The sequence below is a fragment of the Pseudophryne corroboree genome, chromosome 11 (assembly GCF_028390025.1).
Source record: "Pseudophryne corroboree isolate aPseCor3 chromosome 11, aPseCor3.hap2, whole genome shotgun sequence".
Taxonomy (NCBI): domain Eukaryota; kingdom Metazoa; phylum Chordata; class Amphibia; order Anura; family Myobatrachidae; genus Pseudophryne; species Pseudophryne corroboree.
In genome coordinates, this window is record NC_086454.1 from 299,109,720 (window position 1) to 299,131,628 (window position 21,909).

At 48.4% G+C, this 21,909-nt stretch overlaps 1 protein-coding gene across 6 annotated transcripts in view; it reads left to right on the top strand.

The window, feature by feature from the left end:
• Positions 1-21,909, top strand: part of LOC134969512 (serine/threonine-protein kinase Nek11-like) — an 840,206-nt gene that overhangs the window by 635,045 nt on the left and 183,252 nt on the right. For all 6 annotated transcript variants that reach the window (XM_063945508.1, XM_063945509.1, XM_063945511.1 and 3 more), the window contains one exon: positions 16,357-16,429. In XM_063945508.1, the coding sequence (XP_063801578.1) occupies positions 16,357-16,429 (73 nt within the window). The remainder of the gene's footprint in view (positions 1-16,356; positions 16,430-21,909) is intronic.

Consider the following 21,909-nt stretch of genomic DNA (forward strand, 5'->3'; position numbering starts at 1 on the left):
CACACTACACGCATGGAGGCAGCAGTGGGCACACACTACATATATGGCGGCAGCAGTGGGCATACACTACATACAGCACACTACACACATGGCGGCAGCAGGTAGCGCACACTACACTGGCGGCAGCAGGAGGCACACACTACATACAGCACACTACACGCATGTAGGCAGCAGTGGGCACACACTACATACATGGCGGCAGCAGTGGGCATACACTACATACAGCACACTACATGCATGGCGGCAGCATGTAGTGCACACTACACATATGGCGGTAGCAGTGGGAATACACTACAAACAGCACACTACACGCATGGAGGCAGCAGTGGGCACACACTACATATATGGCGGCAGCAGTGGGCATACATTACATACAGCACACTACACACATGGCGGTAGCAGTGGGCATACACTACATACAGCACACTACACACATGGCGACAGCAGGTAGCGCACACGCACACTGGCGGCAGCAGTGGGCACACACTACATACAGCACACTACACACATGGAGGCAGCAGTGGGCACACACTACATACATGGTGGCAGCAGGTGGCACGCACAACATACAACACTCTACATACATGGCGGCAGCAAGGGGCACACTACATACAGCACACTACACACATGGAGGCAGGGGGCACACATTACATACAGCACACTACACACATGGCAGCAACAGGGGACGCACACTACACACATGGCACTTTGTAAAGTGCACTACATACATGTCGACAGCAAGGGACACACACTACATACAGCACACTACTCACATGGCCGTTTTGGGGGTAAGTTACTGTATGTCTATATATTCACTGTGTTTTTTCACTTGCATTTATCCTGATGAAGGTGGTCCCCGAAACGTTGATGTAGCACTTAATACATGTTTAGTATGTTCTCAAGACTTCGAGTGCCGCCTCTTATTCTACAAGTGTGTATATATATATATATATGTATATATACAGGGCCGTAACTACGTGTGTGCCAAGTGGGCCTGGCACACAGCGCAGTTGCCCTGAGGGCGCACGGCCAGCAGCATGTAATGAGTCAAATTGACTCATTACATGCCGCCTCTGAAGTCTGCTCCGTGCGCCGCCGCACTGGGGAGGAGAGCTGCAGCGCCGGGCAGCGGAGAAGAAGGAGGAGGAGGGAGCGGGACTGGAGCCGCAGCAGCGCTATTTCATTGGTAGTAAGCGCCGCTGCAGCAGCCCCCTCTCCTTCCATATTGGCTGCCCGGCGCTGCTGTGGATGCTGTGATGCGGTTCCTCCATCCCAGCATCCACAGCAGCGCCGGGCAGCCAATACGTAAGGAGAGGGGACAGCTGCAGCGGCGCTTACTACCAATGAAATAGCGGTGCTGCGGCTCCAGTCCCCCTCCCTCCTCCTCCTTCTCACATGCCTGCACCGAAGGAGCTGCACGAGGAGCCTGACTGCCAGCGGGGAGATGGTAAGAATCTCTCTCTCTCTCTCTCTCTCGGTCACCGTCTGCCATACTGTGTAAAAAGGGGGCCTGGCTGCCACAATGTGTAAAAAGGGGGACTGGCTGCCGTAATGTGTAAAAAGGGGGACTGGCAGCCGTAATGGGTAAAAAGGGGGCCTGGCTGCCGCAATGTGTAAAAAGGGGGACTGCCTGCAGCAATGTGTAAAAAGGGGGACACCGTCTGCCGTAATGTGTAAAAAGGGGGACTGGCTGCTGCAATGTGTAAAAAGGGGGACACCGTCTGCCGTAATATGAAAAAAGGGGGCCTGGCTGACGCAATGTGTAAAAAGGGGGACTGGCTGCCGCAATGTGTATAAAGGGGGACACCGTCTGCCGTAATGTGTAAAAAGGGGACGCTGTCTGCCGTAATGTTAAAAAAGGGGACGCTGTCTGTTGTAATGTGTAAAAAAAGGGGACGCTGTCTGCCGTAATGTGTAAAAAAGGGGACGCTGTCTGCCGTAATGTGTAAAAAAGGGGACGCTGTCTGCCGTAATGTGTAAAAAGGAGGACTGTCTGCTGTAATGTGTAAAAAGGGGGACGCTGTCTGCTGTAATGTATAAAAGGGGCTCTACCTGGTGTAGTGGCGCTACTGTGCAGCGTAATTTGAATAATGGAGACTACTGTGCACCGTAGTATGAATTGCTATTATTTTGTGACCACGCCCCTTCCCCATGAAGCCACGCCCCTATATATTTTTCACGCGACTACGGCGCGCACTGCCCCTATCTTACATGGGGGGGGCGCCAATGTCGTTTTTTGCACACAACGCTAAAATGCCTAGTTACGGCACTGTATGTATATGTATATATATAGAGAGAGATATATATATATATATATATATATATATATACAGCTATATATACAGCTATATATATATTATATTATATTGCAGGCACAATATAATTACTAAAAGGTGTACTACTTACTGTCACACAACTGGTGTGTGACTCAGTCAGAATTTGCTGCTGGTAGCCGGCTCCAGATTTGGCTGCTAGCTTCGTGTGCAGCGCAGTGTGACGGCCGGGGCTGGAGGGTAGGCGGAACACGTGACGGGACTGAAAGGGAGGCGGAGTGACTGATGGCTCGGCACAGTTTTATGGGGAGGGGGGCTGCTGCGCATGCGCAGAAGCTCCGACGGCAGCCATTTCTAAAGTGCTTCCATGAGCTTCTGCGCATGCGCAGACACTTTCAGTTAACTCTGCCCCAATCAGAGCTCAGCTACGATTGCGGCTGGTAGCCTGCATGGGGCTTGACGGGCAGCCAATTAGGGGACGACCAGGCCGGCCAAATGATATCCTTACCGGCGTCCCAGCATGCCAATCTGCCCCTGCTTCCTTACCTCCCAACTTTGTAAGTTGGAGAATAAGGACAAATGTTCATGCACTGCTGCCGAAGGAGGAGTGTGTTCATGCATCATAGGAACTGGACGGACACCTCAAACATCAGGCCTGACTGAGAGGCCAGGCAGAAGCGCCAGTATTTTGCAGTTGTTGTTTTTTCCCAAATGGATGTGGCCACTCCTCCTGTATTACTCAGGCTCACTGTATGTGTCGGCAACCCTGGTCTTCTTGAACTAAACAACTTTTTATTGTAGCTGCAGTAGACAGATGCAGATAAAAATGTCTCTGTATATGTTCTGCACTACACTAAGTGAGCTCTAGAGGCACAAATACCAAACTACTGGCTACAGAAGCTGTGACGGGACAACGTATCAAACTGGGTAATGAAGGGCCCACCGGGGGAAATACAGTGGTAGTGGACAAGGCTTAAGGTGTGTGGCCAGCCACCATAGTGGGTGTGGCCAGTCCCCCGAGAGACTTGGCCAATTTGTGAGAACAGAGCCTGCACTCAACAAGGATACTACCATGCATGGTCCAGGCTCCTTTATGGATAAAATATGAGTGTGAAGGAAATGTGTAAGGAAATATTAATCCCAGTGTCTACAGATATGACATGGGAGTGGGGGAAAACTTTTTAGTGTATGTCACCAATATGGCGGCCATCTTGGATGCCACTCAAATTTTTTAGTTGGGAAGGTAGTCATGTGACATATCAAACAGATGCAGAATTTCATTTTAAAAAATGGCGTCCTTCATTTTAACGTGTCTTTATTCTTTCTTGAGTTTATAGCGTTTGTTCGAAGTGCTGTTCACCATGTTGCAGTGTTTATGCTATTCTCTTTTCTCATTCCACTATTATGGACCACCCTGTATATACTGTCTAATAATCTCCCGTGCCCCCCCTCCGCCCAAAACATATGTTGGATTTGACGCATTAAAAGCAAACGCATCTAAGAATCTTGTGAGTGCCGCCTTCTTCACTGCTCCACTATATACATATATATATATATATATATATATATATATATATATATATAAAACACAGCGAATGGTCTGGCACTCCTCGTTCCCGCAGGGTAACAGCTCCGGTGCCCTCCCTGAGCTGGCAGGCTCTGTATAGGTTGGTAGAAGGCGGCACTCAGGAGACTTTCACAAATGTAGAAAAACGTGCTTTATTGTGCGTCTACGTTTCGGGAGTCGCACTCCCTTCCTCAGGACACAGCAAAACAAAGTGCCAAACAGTGCAAATACAATACTTAAATAACTTACCAGCCCCTGACTCATCAATCTCCAACACGGCCAGCGGCGTCCCGGTCCACGGAGCCCGCACTTCCGGATCCGGCTGTATCCGCCCCTCCAGAGTAACGTCATTCCGTAGCCGGGCGACGCGGCCGCGGGGAGAGTACACGCAGACACTGAACGTCCGTTGTCATGGGGATGGATCCCTATGGTAACAAAACAAAAATACAACTATAAAAGTGCCACTGTGGCCACGATCGTGAATGACAGTATAACAAATCATAGTGCATAAGACACACATTGCTGACACAATGGGTGAAATCTAAAAGATCAAAAGTGAATGAGAACAAACAATCACATATATATAATATTAAAACACGGCACGCTACTGCTGATGTTGATGTGCATGACTCGCCATCACGCAGAACGTATTAGAAGAGCAAAAAGAGACCACCATAACCCCTATACTTAGTGTGTACCCTCAGTGAGAAAATGTCTCGCTGAGGGACTAAAGGCACAGGGTCTAAGAGAGCTAGAATGTAAAGTTGTTTAACATGCTCACATCGATTTAATGTGATCTTTTAATATGCTGCATGCTACTTATGACATGCAGAATCAGATATATTGTTATATCCAGTTTAACACCACTCGGCCTTTTGTCTCATAAAAAGCTGCTCAGGCTTAAATATTCATTTAGACCGCGCGGATGGATCGTGTCTAACTTATGGATCCATCTCGCCTCTAATTGCAGCAGTTTTTTGGCTCGGTTGCCCCCTCGCACTGAATCAGGAACCTGATCCACTATTTTGTAACGCACTGAAGCAAGATTGTGGTGCTTCTGTGCAAAGTGGCGCGCCACAGGTTGATCACTACTACCTGATGTTAATGCTGCCCTGATCGCAGACCTGTGTTGGGCCATCCGTTCTTTAAATAGACACTGCGTCTTCCCCACGTAGTACAGACTGCAGGGGCACATCAACACATAGATTACAAATGTTGAATTACATGTTAGTGGCTTATGGATTCTCAACTTTTTCCCAGTATGAGGATGTGAAATGAAATCCCCCGTCAGCATATAACTGCACGTGGTGCAGCCCAGGCACTTAAAGCAACCTGCCTTGCGTGACAAAAATGTGTCGCGGGCTGCATCTTTGTAAATCCCGTGACATCATTCTTGACCACCAGATCTTTAATGTTGGAACTACGGGTGTAGCAGGGCATGATTTTGCTATGTTTTAAACTGGGTAGATTAGGGTCGGAAGTGATCATGGGATTGTTTGACTTTTTTATTGGTCCTTCTGCTGGTAGTGTTAAATTGGTTTACCCAAGCAAACTTGGGGGCAGAGGTTGTGGGCTGTTTAACCTGTAGCAATTCCTGTCTATTCTTGGATTTGGCCCTTGCACATGCTTGCTTCAGGAGGCCTGCCGGATAGCCCCTTTGCAAAAATCTATTAGTCATGGCTTCTAGTTGAACCTCCAGTTCATCAGGGGCGCTGGTGATTCTGCACACCCTGAGGAACTGGGAATATGGTAGGCCTTGTATTAAAGCTGGAGGGTGAAAACTGTCATATCGGAGAAGTGTATTACGGTCAGTGGGCTTGGAGTATAGTGTGGTTTGCAGCTCACCATCTCGTATCAAGATCTTAGTATCCAAAAAGCAGATTTCAGACCTGTGGGTGGACAGTGTGAGTTTAATCGGACTGGGAGAGTTATTGTGTTTCTCTACTAACCTACCTAGTGATCCCTCATCCCCAGTCCACAGCAGCAGGAGATCGTCTATATATCACGTATAAAAAGCGATAGATTTTACGAACTCTACATCCTCAAAAAACACTTGTTTCTCCACCTCCCACATGTATGTATTGGCTAGCGATGGGGCCACCACTGACCCCATCGCACAGCCGGTCTTCTGAAGGAAAAACCTGCCATTGAACAAAAAGTAATTATGACTAAGGGTGTACTCCAGCAAATTAATGAACAGGTCTACATCAGGGCCCGAGTACTTGGGGTTATTGGTGATGAGGTGTCTCACGGCTGCTAGCCCAGCCTGGTGTGGGATGCAAGTATATAGACTGGCCACATCCAGCGTGGCCAGCACCGTGCCTGATTGGATGGGCCCTAATTGTGCAAACTGCCTCAACAACATGCTCGTATCTTTCAAATGTGTATGGGTAGCCTGAATACAGGGTTGCAGAAAGAAATCCAAGTATCTGGCAATAGGCTCACATAATAAGCCTCTAGCCGAGATAATGGGGCGCCCGGGTGGATGCGTAGCATCCTTGTGGATCTTAGAAATGTAATAAAAGACGGGTACCACCGGGTATGGACACATCAATTTGTTATAGATATCATTAGTAATCAACCCCTCTGATTTGGCCTGCAGTAATATCTGATCCAATTCTGCCTTGAATCGAGCGGTCGGGTCGCCATCTAACAGACTATATGTCTGGCTGTCAGATAGCAATCGATCACATTCGGCTATATAGTCACCAGTATCTAATATGACAATGGCACCCCCTTTATCAGCGCCCCTGATGATGATGTCCCGTCTATTGCTTAAGTCCTGGAGGGCGCGATGTTCTTCTTTGGACATATTGCTGTAAACATGCGGAGGAGGATCGTCCTGCAGGTGTTCCAGCATCCGTGTGAATGTTCTGATGGCCGCTTTCTGTGACACCGGGTCAAATTGTGAACCAGAAGAAAGTCCCTTTATCAATGGAACTGACGTCTCCTTCTGTATATAATCAGTGTGTTTATCAAAGTGTTCTTTGAGTTTTAAACTTCTATTAAATTTAAAAGTTTCCACCTTCCATTGAAAGATATCAGGTGCTTTTGTGGGCACATATGACAATCATCTGCTGAGGACGGCTAATTCAGCTGTCGTTAATGCTGAATGTGACAGGTTGAAGATTAAGTCCGACGCTGCCTGGGTGGTCTTCCTCCCCGCCTGCCGCCTCGACTGGCCACCCCGTCTGGTGGGTTTCTTCTTTTTCCGGAGGCCAGAGCTCGAGTAACGGCCCCTAAAGGGACACCCTGTGCGGAGACTGCCGAATCTGAAACAGCTGTTTCGTCCGTTTCACTTGCAGAAATGCTGGGATGAGGTCTTTGTGTCCTCCGTCTGTAAATTCGCTCTGTCTTCCCTCTGGTTGATGTACCTGTGGCTTTGGCTAGCCAGGTATAAACTCGATGATGCTCATAATCGGCTTGTACTTTAAGGAGTTTTGCCTTCTTGTATTTAAGCAACTCAAGCCTGTATGTCTCGACCTGGCTTTTCAGCTTTTCAAGCCAATTAATGGACTTATCATCAGAGAGAGTCTGAAGGTGATGTTCCTCAAATGTGCGTAGTTTCTCTCTGGTTCTACCAACCTATATATATATATATATATATATAAAACCATCTCTTTCAGCAGCCTAACTCTGACTGTCCTCTTTGGCAGCCTAACCCTAAACTCCCCTACCGCAGTCTAACCCTTACCTCCCCCTAGTAACTTACCATAACCATCCACTTCAGCACCCTAACAGTCCCCTCCTGCAGCCTAACCCTCCCCCTGGTACCTAACTTTAACCTTCCCCTCCTGCAGCCTAACCCTAACCATCCCCTTCAGCAGCCTAACCCTAACTGTCCACTTTGGCAGCGTAGCCCGCCTCCAGTTCCTAACCCACTCCTCCCGCAGCCTAACCTTAACCCTCCCCCTAGTGCCTAACTCTAACCTTAAAACTAACCCTAACCCTAAAGGTGGGTACACACTAACAGATATATCTGCAAATCAATTGATCTGCAGATATATCTATGTACGGATCGGGCAGTGTGCTGTGCATACACACTGCCCGATCCGTCGGGGGACTGACGTCATGAACTGGGCGGGCGGGCGCCCGCCCAGTTCAGCTGTCAATCACCACCAGCCGCCGCAGCATGTGTACGCACACAGCGACACGCCAATATATCGTTAGATATATTGGCCGTCGGCTGTGCTGCGCAGCCGACACGATACGTCTGTGAACGACGGAGTTCACAGACGTATCGCCCGTACACACTGGCGGATGGTCCCGCGATGTATCGGCCGTTCAATAGAACGGCCGATATATCGACCAGTGTGTACGGGCCTTAAGACTCACCATCTGGATCTGTTGACATTGTCACTGTTAGGATTCCGCTGTCTGGATTTTGACCGCCGGGATCCTGACTACATCCCCACTGTACATATGATATGGAGCCTCCATGCACGCCAGACAATGGCCCTCATTCCGAGTTGTTCGCTCGCAAGCTGCTTTTAGCAGCTTTGCACACGCTAAGCCGCCGCCTACTGGGAGTGAATCTTAGCTTATCAAAATTGCGAACGAAAGATTCGCAATATTGCGAAAAGACTTCTCTGTGCAGTTTCTGAGTAGCTCGAGACTTACTCTGCCAGTGTGATCAGTTCAGTGCTTGTCGTTCCTGGTTTGACGTCACAAACACACCCAGCGTTCGCCCAGACACTCCTCCGTTTCTCCAGCCACTCCCGCGTTTTTCCCAGAAACGGTAGCGTTTTTTCACACACTCCCATAAAACGGCCAGTTTCCACCCAGAAACACCCACTTCCTGTCAATCACATTACGATCACCAGAACGAAGAAAAACCTCGTAATGCCGTGAGTAAAATACCTAACTGCATAGCAAATTTACTTGGCGCAGTCGCAGTGCGAACATTGCGCATGCGCAATAAGCGGAAAATCGCTGTGATGCGAAGAAAATTACCGAGCGAACAACTCGGAATGACCACCAATGTCTAAAACTCAATGAGAACTCAATTTGGACTAATAAAGGCCAAATACATTCCAGTGTAGTTGAATTATCTGACTTATTACCACTGGTATGACAGTATAGGTTACTTTCTCTAACGTCCTAGTGGATGCTGGGGACTCCGTAAGGACCATGGGGATAGACGGGCTCCGCAGGAGACATGGGCACATTAAGAAATAATTTAGGTTCTGGTGTGCACTGGCTCCTCCCTCTATGCCCCTCCTCCAGACCTCAGTTTGATACTGTGCCCAGACGAGCTGGGTGCTTTTCAGTGAGCTCTCCTAAGTTTGCTGAGAGAAAGTATTTTGTTAGGTTTTTTATTTTCAGGGAGCTCTGCTGGCAACAGACTCCCTGCATCGTGGGACTGAGGGGAGAGAAGCAGACCTACTCTCTGAAGCTAGGTCCTGCTTCTTAGGCTACTGGACACCATTAGCTCCAGAGGGATCGTACGCAGGATCTCACCCTCGCCGTCCGATCCCAGAGCCGCGCCGCCGCCCCCCTCGCAGAGCCGGAAGACAGTAGCCGGGTGAGTATGAGAAGCAAAGAAGACTTCACAGGCGGCAGAAGACTCCGTTCTTCACTGAGGTAACGCACAGCACTGCAGCTGTGCGCCATTGCTCCCACACACCTCACACACTCCGGTCACTGTAGGGTGCAGGGCGCAGGGGGGGGGGCGCCCTGGGCAGCATTTGGTCCTCTTTTGGCAAAAGTTAAACATATATACAGCTGGGCACTGTATATATGTATGAGCCCCCGCCAAAAATTGCATATTTAAGCGGGACAGAAGCCCGCCGCCGAGGGGGCGGAGCTTCTTCCTCAGCACTCACCAGCGCCATTTTTTCTCCACAGCTCCGCTGAGAGGAAGCTCCCCAGGCTCTCCCCTGCAGATACACGGTAGAAGAGGGTAAAAAGAGAGGGGGGGCACATAATTAGGCGCAAAAAACAATATATAAACAGCAGCTACTGGGTTAACATTAAGTTACTGTGTTATTCCTGGGTTTATAGCGCTGGGGTGTGTGCTGGCATACTCTCTCTCTGTCTCTCCTAAGGGCCTTGTGGGGGAACTGTCTTCAAAAAGGGCATTCCCTGTGTGTGTGGTGTGTCGGTACGCTTTTGTCGACATGTCTGACGAGGAAGGCTATGTGGAAGCAAAGTGGGAGCAAATGAATGTGGTGTCTCCGCCGACGGCGCCGACACCTGATTGGATGGATATGTGGAAGGTTTTAAATGATAATGTTAATTCCTTGCATAAAAGGTTAGAAAAAGCTGAAGCCTCAGGACAGTCAGGGTCCCAACCCGTGCCTGATCCTATGTCGCAGAGGCTGTCAGGGTCTCAGAAGCTCCCACTATCCCAAATTGTTGACACAGATACCGACATGGATTCTGACTCCAGTGTCGATTACGATGATGCAAAGTTACAGCCAAAATTGGCTAAATCCATCCGTTATATGATTATAGCAATTAAGGATGTGTTGCACATCACAGAGGAAATCCCAGTCCCTGATAAGAGGGTACATATGTATGGGGAAAAGAAGCCGGAGGTAACCTTTCCCCCCTCACACGAGCTAAATGAGTTATGTGAAAAGGCTTGGGAATCTCCAGATAAAAAACTGCAGATTTCCAAAAGGATTCTTATGGCGTATCCTTTCCCGCCAACGGACAGGTTACGCTGGGAATCCTCCCCTAAGGTGGACAAAGCTTTAACACGCTTATCCAAGAAGGTAGCCCTGCCGTCACAGGAAACGGCTACCCTCAAAGATGCTGCGGATCGCAAACAGGAGGTTACCCTGAAGTCCATTTATACACATTCAGGTACCTTACTGAGGCCGGCGATCGCGTCGGCCTGGGTGTGTAGTGCTGTAGCAGCATGGACGGATACCGTGTCTGAGGAAATTGATACCTTAGACAAGGATACTATATTGTTGACCTTGGGGCATATTAAAGACGCTGTCCTATATATGAGAGATGCTCAAAGAGACATTAGTTTACTGGGTTCTAGAATAAATGCTATGTCAATTTCTGCCAGAAGGGTCTTGTGGACTCGGCAATGGACAGGTGATGCTGACTCAAAAAGGCATATGGAGGTTTTACCTTACAAGGGTGAGGAATTGTTTGGGGAGGGTCTCTCGGACCTGGTCTCCACAGCTACTGCTGGAAAGTAAAATTTTTTGCCATATGTTTCCTCACAGCCTAAGAGAGCACCGTATTATCAAATGCAGTCCTTTCGATCATAGAAAAACAAGAAAGTCCGAGGTGCGTCCTTTCTTGCAAGAGGCAGGGGCAGAGGAAAGAAGCTGCACAACACAGCTAGTTCCCAGGAACAGAAGTCCTCCCCGGCGTCTACAAAATCCACCGCATGACGCTGGGGCTCCACAGGCGGAGCTAGGCCCGGTGGGGGCACGTCTTCGAAATTTCAGCCACAAGTGGGTTCACTCCCAGTTGGATCCCTGGGCAATAGATATTGTGTCTCAGGGATACAAGCTGGAATTAGAGGAGATGCCCCCTCACTGATACCTCAAATCGGCCCTGCCAGCTTCCCCCCACGAGAGGGAAATAGTGTTAACTGCAATTCACAAATTGTATCTTCAACAGGTGGTGGTCAAGGTTCCCCTCCTTCAACAAGGAAGGGGTTATTATTCGACCATGTTTGTAGTCCCGAAACCGGACGGTTCGGTCAGACCTATATTGAATTTAAAATCCCTGAACATATAGCTGAAAAGGTTCAAGTTCAAGATGGAATCGCTGAGAGCGGTCATCTCATCGCAAGCCTGGAAGGGGAGGATTTTATGGTGTCTCTGAACATAAAGGATGCATACCTTCATGTCCCCATTTATCCACCTCATCAGGCGTACCTCAGATTTGTGGTACAGGACAGGGCCGTTTCTAGACAATTTGTCTCCCAGTGCGAGATTTCAAAATGCGCCCCCCCCCTCCCAATTGCTCTAAAAAAAAAATGCGTGCCCCCCCTCCCCCATATAGCCATAAAAAGAAAAAGTGTGTGGCCTGATTAAAATGGGCGTGGTCTCATTAAAGTGGGCATGGCCTCATCTGATATCATCACACCCACCACAGGGGGGGGAAAATAAAAATAAAAAAGTCCCCTTTTTACACATTACAGCAGGCAAGTGTCCCCATATTACACAGCGCGGCAGGCAGGTGTCCCCATTTTACACAGCGCGGCAGGCAGGTGTCCCCATTTTACAAAGTGCGGCAGGCAGGTGTCCCCATTTTACAAAGTGCGGCAGGCAGGTGTCCCCATTTTACACAGTACGGAATGCAGGTATCCCCATTTTACACAGTACGGTTGGCAGGTATCCCCATTTTACACAGTACGCAGGCAGGTGCCCCCATTTTACACAGTGCGGCAGGCAGGTATCCCCATTTTACACAGCGTGGCAGGCAGAAATCCCCATTTTACACAGTACGCAGGCAGGTGCCCCCATATTACACAGTACGCAGGCAGGTGCCCCCATATTACACAGTACGCAGGCAGGTGCCCCCATATTACACAGTACGCAGGCAGGTGCCCCCATATTACACAGTACGCAGGCAGGTATCCCCGTAGGCAGGTGTCCCCATTTTACACAGTGCGGCAGGCAGGTATCCCCATAGGCAGGTGTCCCCATTTTACACAGTGTGGCAGGCAGGTATCCCCATAGGCAGGTGTCCCCATTTTACACAGTGTGGCAGGCAGGTATCCCCATAGGCAGGTGTCCCCATTTTACACAGTGCGGCAGGCAGGTATCCCCATAGGCAGGTGTCCCCATTTTACACAGTGCGGCAGCGGCAGGCAGGTTTCAAGTAGAGGGGAAGGAAGGGGGAGAGGGGGGGGAGAAAGAGAGTGAGAATACTTACGTCTTCCCACTCTTCGGTCCCGCCGCCTCACGTCCCTCGCGCCGGCCGCCTCCTCCTTCATGCTTATCTCCTTATCGCCTCTCCCGAGCGCTCCTGCTCGGGGGCGGAGTTTCGCGGAATGAAGCGTTTGCGTCGTGACGTCACAACGCAACGCGTCATTCCGCGAAACTCCGCCCCCCGAGCAGGAGCGCTCGGGAGAGGCGATAAGGAGTAACAAAGTGCCGCGGCGGCTAGAAACGGCACTGGTACAGGATTGTCATTACCAATTTCAGACGTTGCCGTTTGGTCTCTCCACGGCACCGAGAATATTTACCAAGGTAATGGCGGAAATGATGGTACTCCTGCGGAAGCAAGGAGTCACAATTATCCCATACTTGGACGATCTCCTCATAAAAGCGAGATCAAGAGAGCAGTTGCTGATCAGCGTAGCACTTTCTCTGGAAGTGTTACGGCAACACGGCTGGATTCTAAATATTCCAAAGTCGCAAGCCTCCGAGGTTGGGGTGCAGTCACACAGGGAAGAAATTTCCAAGGTCTGTGGTCAAGTCAAGAGACTTGCCTTCACATCAACATCCTGGAACTAAGGGCCATATACAACGCCCTACGTCAAGCGGAGACCCTGCTTTGCAACCAACCGGTTCTGATTCAGTCAGACAACATCACCGCAGTGGCTCATGTAAACCGCCAAGGCGGCACAAGGAGCAGAGTGGCGATGGCGGAAGCCACCAGAATTCTTCGCTGGGCGGAGAATCACATAAGCACACTGTCAGCAGTGTTCATCCCGGGAGTGGACAACTGGGAAGCAGACTTCCTCAGCAGACACGACCTCCACCCGGGAGAGTGGGGACTTCATCAGGAAGTCTTCGCACAGATTACAAGTCGGTGGGAACTGCCACAGGTGGACATGATGGCAACCCGCCTCAACAAAAAGCTACAGAGGTATTGCGCCAGGTCAAGAGACCCTCAGGCGATAGCTGTAGACGCCCTGGTGACACCGTGGGTGTTCCAGTCGGTCTATGTATTTCCTCCTCTTCCTCTCATACCCAAGGTACTGAGGATAATAAGAAAAAGAGGAGTGAGAACAATACTCATTGTTCCAGATTGGCCACGAAGGACTTGGTATTCAGATCTGCAAGAAATGCTCACAGAGGACCCGTGGCCTCTTCCTCTAAGACAGGACTTGTTGCAACAGGGGCCCTGTCTGTTCCAAAACTTACCGCGGCTGCGTTTGACGGCATGGCGGTTGAACGCCGGATCCTAGCAGAGAAAGGCATTCCGGATGAGGTCATTCCTACGCTGATAAAGGCTAGGAAGGACGTGACAGCTCAACATTATCACCGTATATGGCGAAAATATGTTGCTTGGTGTGAGGCCAGGAATGCGGAGGAATTCCAGCTGGGCCGTTTCCTTCACTTCCTACAGTCCGGAGTGAATTTGGGCTTAAAATTGGGTTCCATTAAGGTCCAGATTTCGGCCCTATCCATTTTCTTTCAAAAGGAGTTGGCTTCTCTACCTGAAGTTCAGACGTTTGTAAAGGGAGTGCTGCATATTCAGCCCCCTTTTGTGCCTCCAGTGGCACCTTGGGATCTTAACATGGTGTTGAGTTTCCTGAAATCCCACTGGTTTGAACCACTCAAAACGGTGGAGTTGAAATATCTCACGTGGAAGGTGGTCATGCTATTAGCCTTGGCTTTGGCTAGGCTTGTGTCAGAGTTGGCGGCTTTGTCTCATAAAAGCCCCTATCTGGTTTTCCATGCGGATAGAGCAGAATTGCGGACCCGTCCACAATTTCTGCCGAAAGTGGTTTCATCCTTTCATATAAACCAACCTATTGTGGTGCCTGTGGCTACTACTGACTTGGAGGATTCCGAGTTGCTTGATGTGGTCAGGGCTTTGAAGGTTTATGTAGCCAGAACGGCTAGGGTCAGGAAAACAGAGTCTTTGTTTATCCTGTATGCTTCCAACAAGCTTGGTGCTCCTGCTTCAAAGCAAACTATTGCTCGCTGGATCTGTAACACGATTCAGCAGGCTCTTTCTGCGGCTGGATTGCCGCTGCCAAAATCAGTTAAGGCCCATTCCACTTGGAAGGTGGGCTCTTCTTGGGCGGCTGCCCGAGGGGTCTCGGCATTACAGCTTTGCCGAGCGGCTACTTGGTCAGGTTCAAACACTTTTGCAAAGTTCTACAAGTTTGATACCCTGGCTGAGGAGGACCTTGTGTTTGCTCAATCGGTGCTGCAGAGTCATCCGCACTCTCCCGCCCGTTTGGGAGCTTTGGTATAATCCCCATGGTCCTTACGGACTCCCCAGCATCCACTCGGACGTTAGAGAAAATAAGATTTTACTTACCGGTAAATCTATTTCTCGTAGTCCGTAGTGGATGCTGGGCGCCCGTCCCAAGTGCGGACTTCTTCTGCAATACTTGTATATAGTTTTGCTTCAATAAGGGTTAAGTTATGGTTGCATCAGGGTTTGACCTGATGCTCTGTTATTTGTCATACTGTTAACTGGTTGTTATCGCATGTTATACGGTATGATTGGTGTGGCTGGTATGAATCTTGCCCTGGATTACCAAAATCCTTTCCTTGTACTGTCAGCTCTTCTGGGCACAGTTTCTCTAACTGAGGTCTGGAGTAGGGGCATAGAGGGAGGAGCCAGTGCACACCAGAACCTAAATTCTTTCTTAAAGTGCCCATGTCTCCTGCGGAGCCCGTCTATCCCCATGGTCCTTACGGAGTCCCCAGCATCCACTACGGACTACGAGAAATATATTTACCGGTAAGTAAAATCTTATTTTTTTTATTTATTTTTCACTACTTCATTTGCAATACAGGTTGAGTATCCCATATCCAAATATTCCGAAATACGGAATATTCCAAAATACGGACTTTTTTGAGTGAGAGTGAGATAGTGAAACCTTTGTTTTTTGATGGCTCAATGTACACAAACTTTGTTTAATGCACAAAGTTATTAAAAATATTGTATTAAATGACCTTCAGGCTTTGTGTATAAGGTGTATATGAAACATAAATGAATTGTGTGAATGTACACACACTTTGTTAAAAGCACAAAGTTATAAAAAATATTGGCTAAAATTAACCTCAGGCTGTGTGTATAAGGTGTATATGTAACATAAATGCATTCTGTGCTTAGACTTAGGTCCCATCACCATGATATCTCATTATGGTATGTAATTATTCCAAAATACGGAAAAATCCGATATCCAAAATACCTCTGGTCCCAAGCATTTTGGATAAGGGAGACTCAACCTGTATACTGTATTTTAAATGTTACTTTCACACAAGAAAACATTAGATATTTCAACCCAACGTCTAGTTGGAGGGTGTATGTTGGTGTAGTTTGTACAGAAACAAACCAAGTAGCCATGTTCATCTGTGTTCCCCCTCTACCAGGTAGCAATGTATAATTTGAGTGGACGGTCTGGATTCTTGTATGAGAGAAGCAGGTGGGGCCTCAAACGGTGGGGCCCACCGGGAATTTTGCCAGGTGGGCGGTCAGAACCAAATAGTAAATAATATAAGGTGGCACCATTGTGGATCATATATTTGTGCTTAAATGTAAGACTGAGTACAAGTAGGCACAGTAGAGCATGTGAGCCGAGGATTTGCATGGTTATAAATTAGCCTTACCGTCTCTCTATTTCAGAAGAGCAGTTGATCGTGTGTACCAGGAAAACCAGCAGAAAGTAGAACAGCAGAGGAGAGATGAAGCTAATGAGGTGAGTACATACCCTCTAATGTCAGTGGGTGGTGAGACAGTGGTAGAGGTAATGACATATTATGCAATTAAAATGTTAGATATCTCATGAGCGCCGACATGTCATATTTGATCCTCTCACATAATTATGCTGAATGTGGTACCTTCAATATAGCAAAGGATTCTGGGCATTGACATTTAGCTGAGGAATCAACATCATGCCATTAAAACAAGTTATCCTTTATGAAAAACAAGTTAATTCATTCATTTAGCGCCAATCCAGGACTTTTCCATTCCATGATGACACAGATTAATATATAATAATACAGTGGGGAATAAAACATCACCATCCTGCTGAGATATACAATGATAAATAATGAAATGATATGTCCCCCAGGTATACACAACGGTGCCATAACATATTAAACCATTTGCTGTAGAGATGTTTTGTTGCTATGTAATGTCGCAGAGGCGCACAGTTCCAATGTAAGATGTATTGTTACACTTCTTCACAGTACCAGTCACTTATATTTCACTAGTACTGATTCATATGACGATATTTCAGATTAACAGATCACAGGGCAATTTATTTTACATTAACACTATACAGTGGGTGGAATTCAAATGTTTGAAAAGTCAGTTGGGAGTCTGTTTTTTCCTATCTAAAGGTGGGTACACACTAATAGATATATCTGCAGATCAATTGATCTGCAGATATATCTATGGACGGATCGGGCAGTGTGCTGTGCATACACACTGCCCGATCCGTCGGGGACTGACGTCATGAACTGGGCGGGCGTGTACACACGCCCGCCCAGTTCAGCTGTCAATCACCGCCGGCCGCCGCAGCATGTGTACGGACGGTCGGCCGACTGCCCCGTACACACACAGCGACGCGCCAATATATCGGTAGATATATTGGCCGTCGGCTGTGCTGCGCGGCCGACGCGATACGTCTGAACGACGGAGTTCACAGACGTATCGGCCGTACACACTGGCCGACGGTCCCGCGATATATCGGCCGTTCAAGAGAACGGCCGATATATCGACCAGTGTGTACGGGCTTTAATAGATAGGAGAAAAGAGACACCCAACCGACTTTTCAAACATTTGAATTCCACCCAGTATGTCTACTATAACATTTGGCCGGGATCGGTATGAAATCCCGCCAATCATAATCCCGACGGTCTATATACCGACACCCATTGACCGATGGTCGAAATCCCGACAAGGTCTAAATACCGACACGGACTAAATACCGACATGTAAAATACCGACAAGGTCTAAATACCGACATGTAAAATGCCGACAGGTCGAAATACCGACATGCATTTTTTTATGTTTTTTGTGTGTATGTCGACATAAATCAACATGGACACCATATAAAGTGTACCGCGTCCCCTCGCATGGCTCGCTGCGCTCGCCATGCTTCGGGCACGGTGCCTCGCTGCGCTCGGCACACTATTATATTCCCCCTCCAGGTCCACTGGGACGGTAAAGTATGAACAAGTCGGTTTTAATGAAAAAAATCATGAAAAACTTGTGTCGGTATTTCGACCTGTCGGCATTTTACATGTCGGTATTTAGACCTTGTCGGTATTTTACATGTCGGTATTTAGTCCGTGTCGGTATTTAGACCTTGTCGGGATTTCGACCATCGGTCAATGGGTGTCGGTATATAGTCCGTCGGGATTATGATTGGAGGTAAAGTGACTGCATCCCATTTGGCCAATCTTCTTTTTTGCTTATTAAGTATATTGGTTTCATTGCACAAAGTGATGTGCAGCTTTTACAAATGTGCTTAAACTGAGCAAAGGCGATCCAATCAAAGTAGTTGGGTTACACTGTGCGTGTTTTATGGATCCTTTTCCTATTTGGGACTACGAAATGATCTCTTGTTGTTACTGTATGGGATCATGTCTGATGCATTCTTCCAGATATCCTGCATTTTATAAGAAACATCCCAATTATTCCCTGTGCAGCCGTGTCCACCTATTCTTCTTATTATTTATTTATAAAGCTCCACGTTGTATAGCATAGTGATATGAAACAGAAGGCAAGGATAGCCCTGCCCTAGTCGTGTATCTATAATGGGAGCACACGGACCACTCCCCCCATTTATGTTGGCAGAGTGTTGCAGTGTCGGATAGGGATGTTAGTCCACACAACGGCACTTAACCAGGATGATTTGGTTATTCATATAACAGAGATAACAGCTTGTAGTATATAGATGTTCTGCAGCAGCAGGAACTCACAGTATATATGTGAAGCAGTACAGCGGCGACACAGCGATTTAGTACACACAGGGTGCAGCTGCAGGGTAGACAAGGTCACACACACAGGAGAGCAGAAGCTGTATGTCAGTGCAGTTGTCTCTCCCAGGAAGAACTCTCTCAGACTGTTCACTAAGCACCTCCTCCTGCACTGAGCTGACACTAGGAGGGAAAACACTAGAGCAGGGAAGCTGCCTCTAGTGCTGGGAATGGAGACAGACTGCAGAGTGATCCATTGTCTAACACCCCCCCCTCGCTCAATGCTGTCTCCGGTTACATACAATTGCATAACACTTTATCAAAAACATTTCTCAATAAAGTTTTCCTGTAACCGAAAACACATTAATAAAACATGGTAAGCAAACAGTAAAACAAATCAACATTTCTCAAAAGTATTCCAGTCCACATTTTATCACGAACATATTCAGCAAGAGTGATGACAGTCCCTTTGTCAACATATCAGCAGCATTGCTCTTACTTGCTATGTAATCCACATTGACAGACTTGTGTTCCACTAACTCATGGATAAAGTGATGTCTAATGGCAATGTGTTTGGACCATCCATCATGCTTGGTGCTGGAAGACAATTCAATTGCTCCCTTGTTCTCACACGCAATGTTGATAGTCTCACTGTGGTAAAGAAGGCAAAGCTCACATAAAGTCTCCTTTATCCATAAAGCTTCTTTTGCAGTTTCTGTAAGTGCCTTGTACTCCGCCTCAGTGGTGGATAGGGCAACAGTGGGTTGCTTTCTACTCGCCCAGCTGATGGCTGCGCCTGCCAAACGTACAAGTATCCCATATAGTAGAGGTGGCCAAAAGGTAGATCGTGATCTACCGGTAGCTCGCGGAGCATCCGCCAGTAGATCGCTACAGACTTAACAGAAAAAAACTGTAAGGAGCCTGCCGCCGCTGCTTTTCTTCACAGTTTCCAGGGGTGTAGTGTGCGGGTGTGTAGGTGATGTAATGACGTCACCCGCGATGTGAGGAGCCTTGGCGCTAGTTGGATCCAGTTTGATCCAGCCGGTGGTGGCGACAACAGTAGAAGCAGCCAGCGGGAGGCCATGCAGCGTGAAAGCGGGAGCCGTGACTGCGGGAAGAGGGAGGACTGAAGCTAGGCAGCGTGACAACTTGTCAGGTAAGTTATGTAAAGGGGGATTTCTTTACAAGGGGAGGGACGATCTGCAAAGGGGGGAGATCTGCACAGAGCGTGGTATCTTCACAAAAGTTTTTTTTTTTACACAAGGGGGGATCTGCACAAAGCGTGGTATATTTACGTGGTAAAGGGTTTTTTGTTTTTTTTTATACACAAGTGGGGATCTGCAAAGGGTGGAGGATCTGCACAGAGTGGATTATTGTACAGGGGGCTATTATGCAGGGGACTGGAAGGGGGGTATCTGCAAAGTCAGGGATTTGCACGGAGGAGGGTATTGTACAGGGGGCTATTATGCAGGGGAGTGGAAGCGGGGTATCTGCACAAGGGGGGGGGATTTGCACAGAGGGAGGTTATTAGATGTTGTCATTCTTAATCCTATTTTTAAATGTGTGCATTATTATTGGTGCTGTTAATTGATGGCATCATTATTAATGCTATTTTTAAATGTGGGCATTACTATTGGTGTTATTTGACGCTGGGAGATCACTGGTAAGTAAGTGAACAAAATGTAGATCCCAGATCCCATAAGTCCGGCCACCCCTGCCGTATAGGAACGACGGTCATCCTTATCTGATCCCCAATCGGCATCACAGAAAACTTCCAAAGTCGTACCTTTTGATTTTGTAAACACCAACTTTAATAAACTTGTACCTTTTAAGTACCTTAAGATTCTTTTGACTGCAATCCAGCGTTGCCTCCCAGGGTTAATTGCAAACTGGCTTGCCCGGCTCACTGCATGTGTGATGTTGGGACGAGTCCCAATACTTGCAGACATCAATCTACCAACAGCATTTTGATAAGGAACCCCTCTCATTTCCTCTATCTCCTCCTGGCTGGTTGGTGACATGGCCTAAATTTAGCACATCTACAATCATTTACTCTGATGTGGGGGACACCCAGCTCAGGGCTAGTCCGCCCGCATATCAGGCCCTACCCCCCCCCCACCCCTGCACAGGCACAAAAGTATCGCACGGCAGTGATGCTTTTGCACCTGGCTAGTAGATCCCTACCTGCACAGCTTCTGCGCGCTGGCAGGGAGCTAGCCACCGCATTCCAGGTCGCCTGCAGCTGCATGTGACGTCACGCAGCCGCCGTGGCCCGCCCCCCCCAACAATCCGGACATGCCTCCATTGTCTGGACCGCACCCCACCAAACGCACCCCGTTGGCACGTCCCCTCCCGCCCCGCAAATAGCATCTTACTGAGCTCCCGGGGTGTGCACGCGTTGTGCGGCCGCTGCACGTTTGCACTCCACAAAGCGTTCCAGTCTGAATTACCCCCAAGCTTCTGTCTGTCCCAAGCTCACCTTAGGAAACATGCATTAAAGTTTCACAGTTGTACCTACAGAAATATCAACAAAGTAATCTCCTGGCATCATTCAGTGGAAGCACTGGCAGGGCCGGATTAAGGGTTGTGGGGGCCCCAGGTCAACAAAGTTGTGGGGGCCCCCACCCAAAAAATGTACGAGACATGCAGACACAGACAGACAGAGACACAGATACAGACACACATATACACACACACACACACACACACACACACACACACACACATACACACTTAACCATGGTTCTCACCCACAGCAGTGTCACCAGCGGCTCCTCTCTGGCACCATCAAGGCACTCCCCAGGTCTTCTAATGGAGCTCTCCCGGCAGCGGCAGCCTTCACTGTGGGGATCCTTCCACGAGGCTCATTCCTCACTGCCTGGACTGCTCCCGAGTACCAGTCACTGCTGGGTCCTCACTGTGGGGCTAGGGGAGGGCCTCCTTCACTGACCGTGCCGCCCGCGCCACTGCTTCCGAGTCCCAGCCACTGCTGGGTCCTCCTTCACAGCCTGTGCCGCGCTGCTGTTCCCATGTACTACACTGCTTCTGAATACATACGCTCTATGGGGGTAATTCCAAGTTGATCGCAGCAGGACATTTTTTAGCAGTTGGGCAAAACCATGTGTACTGCAGTGGGGGCAGATATAACATTTGCAGAGAGAGGTAGATTTGGGTGGATTATTTTGTTTCTGTGCAGGGTAAATACTGGCTGCTTTATTTTTACACTGCAATTTAGATTTCAGATTGAACT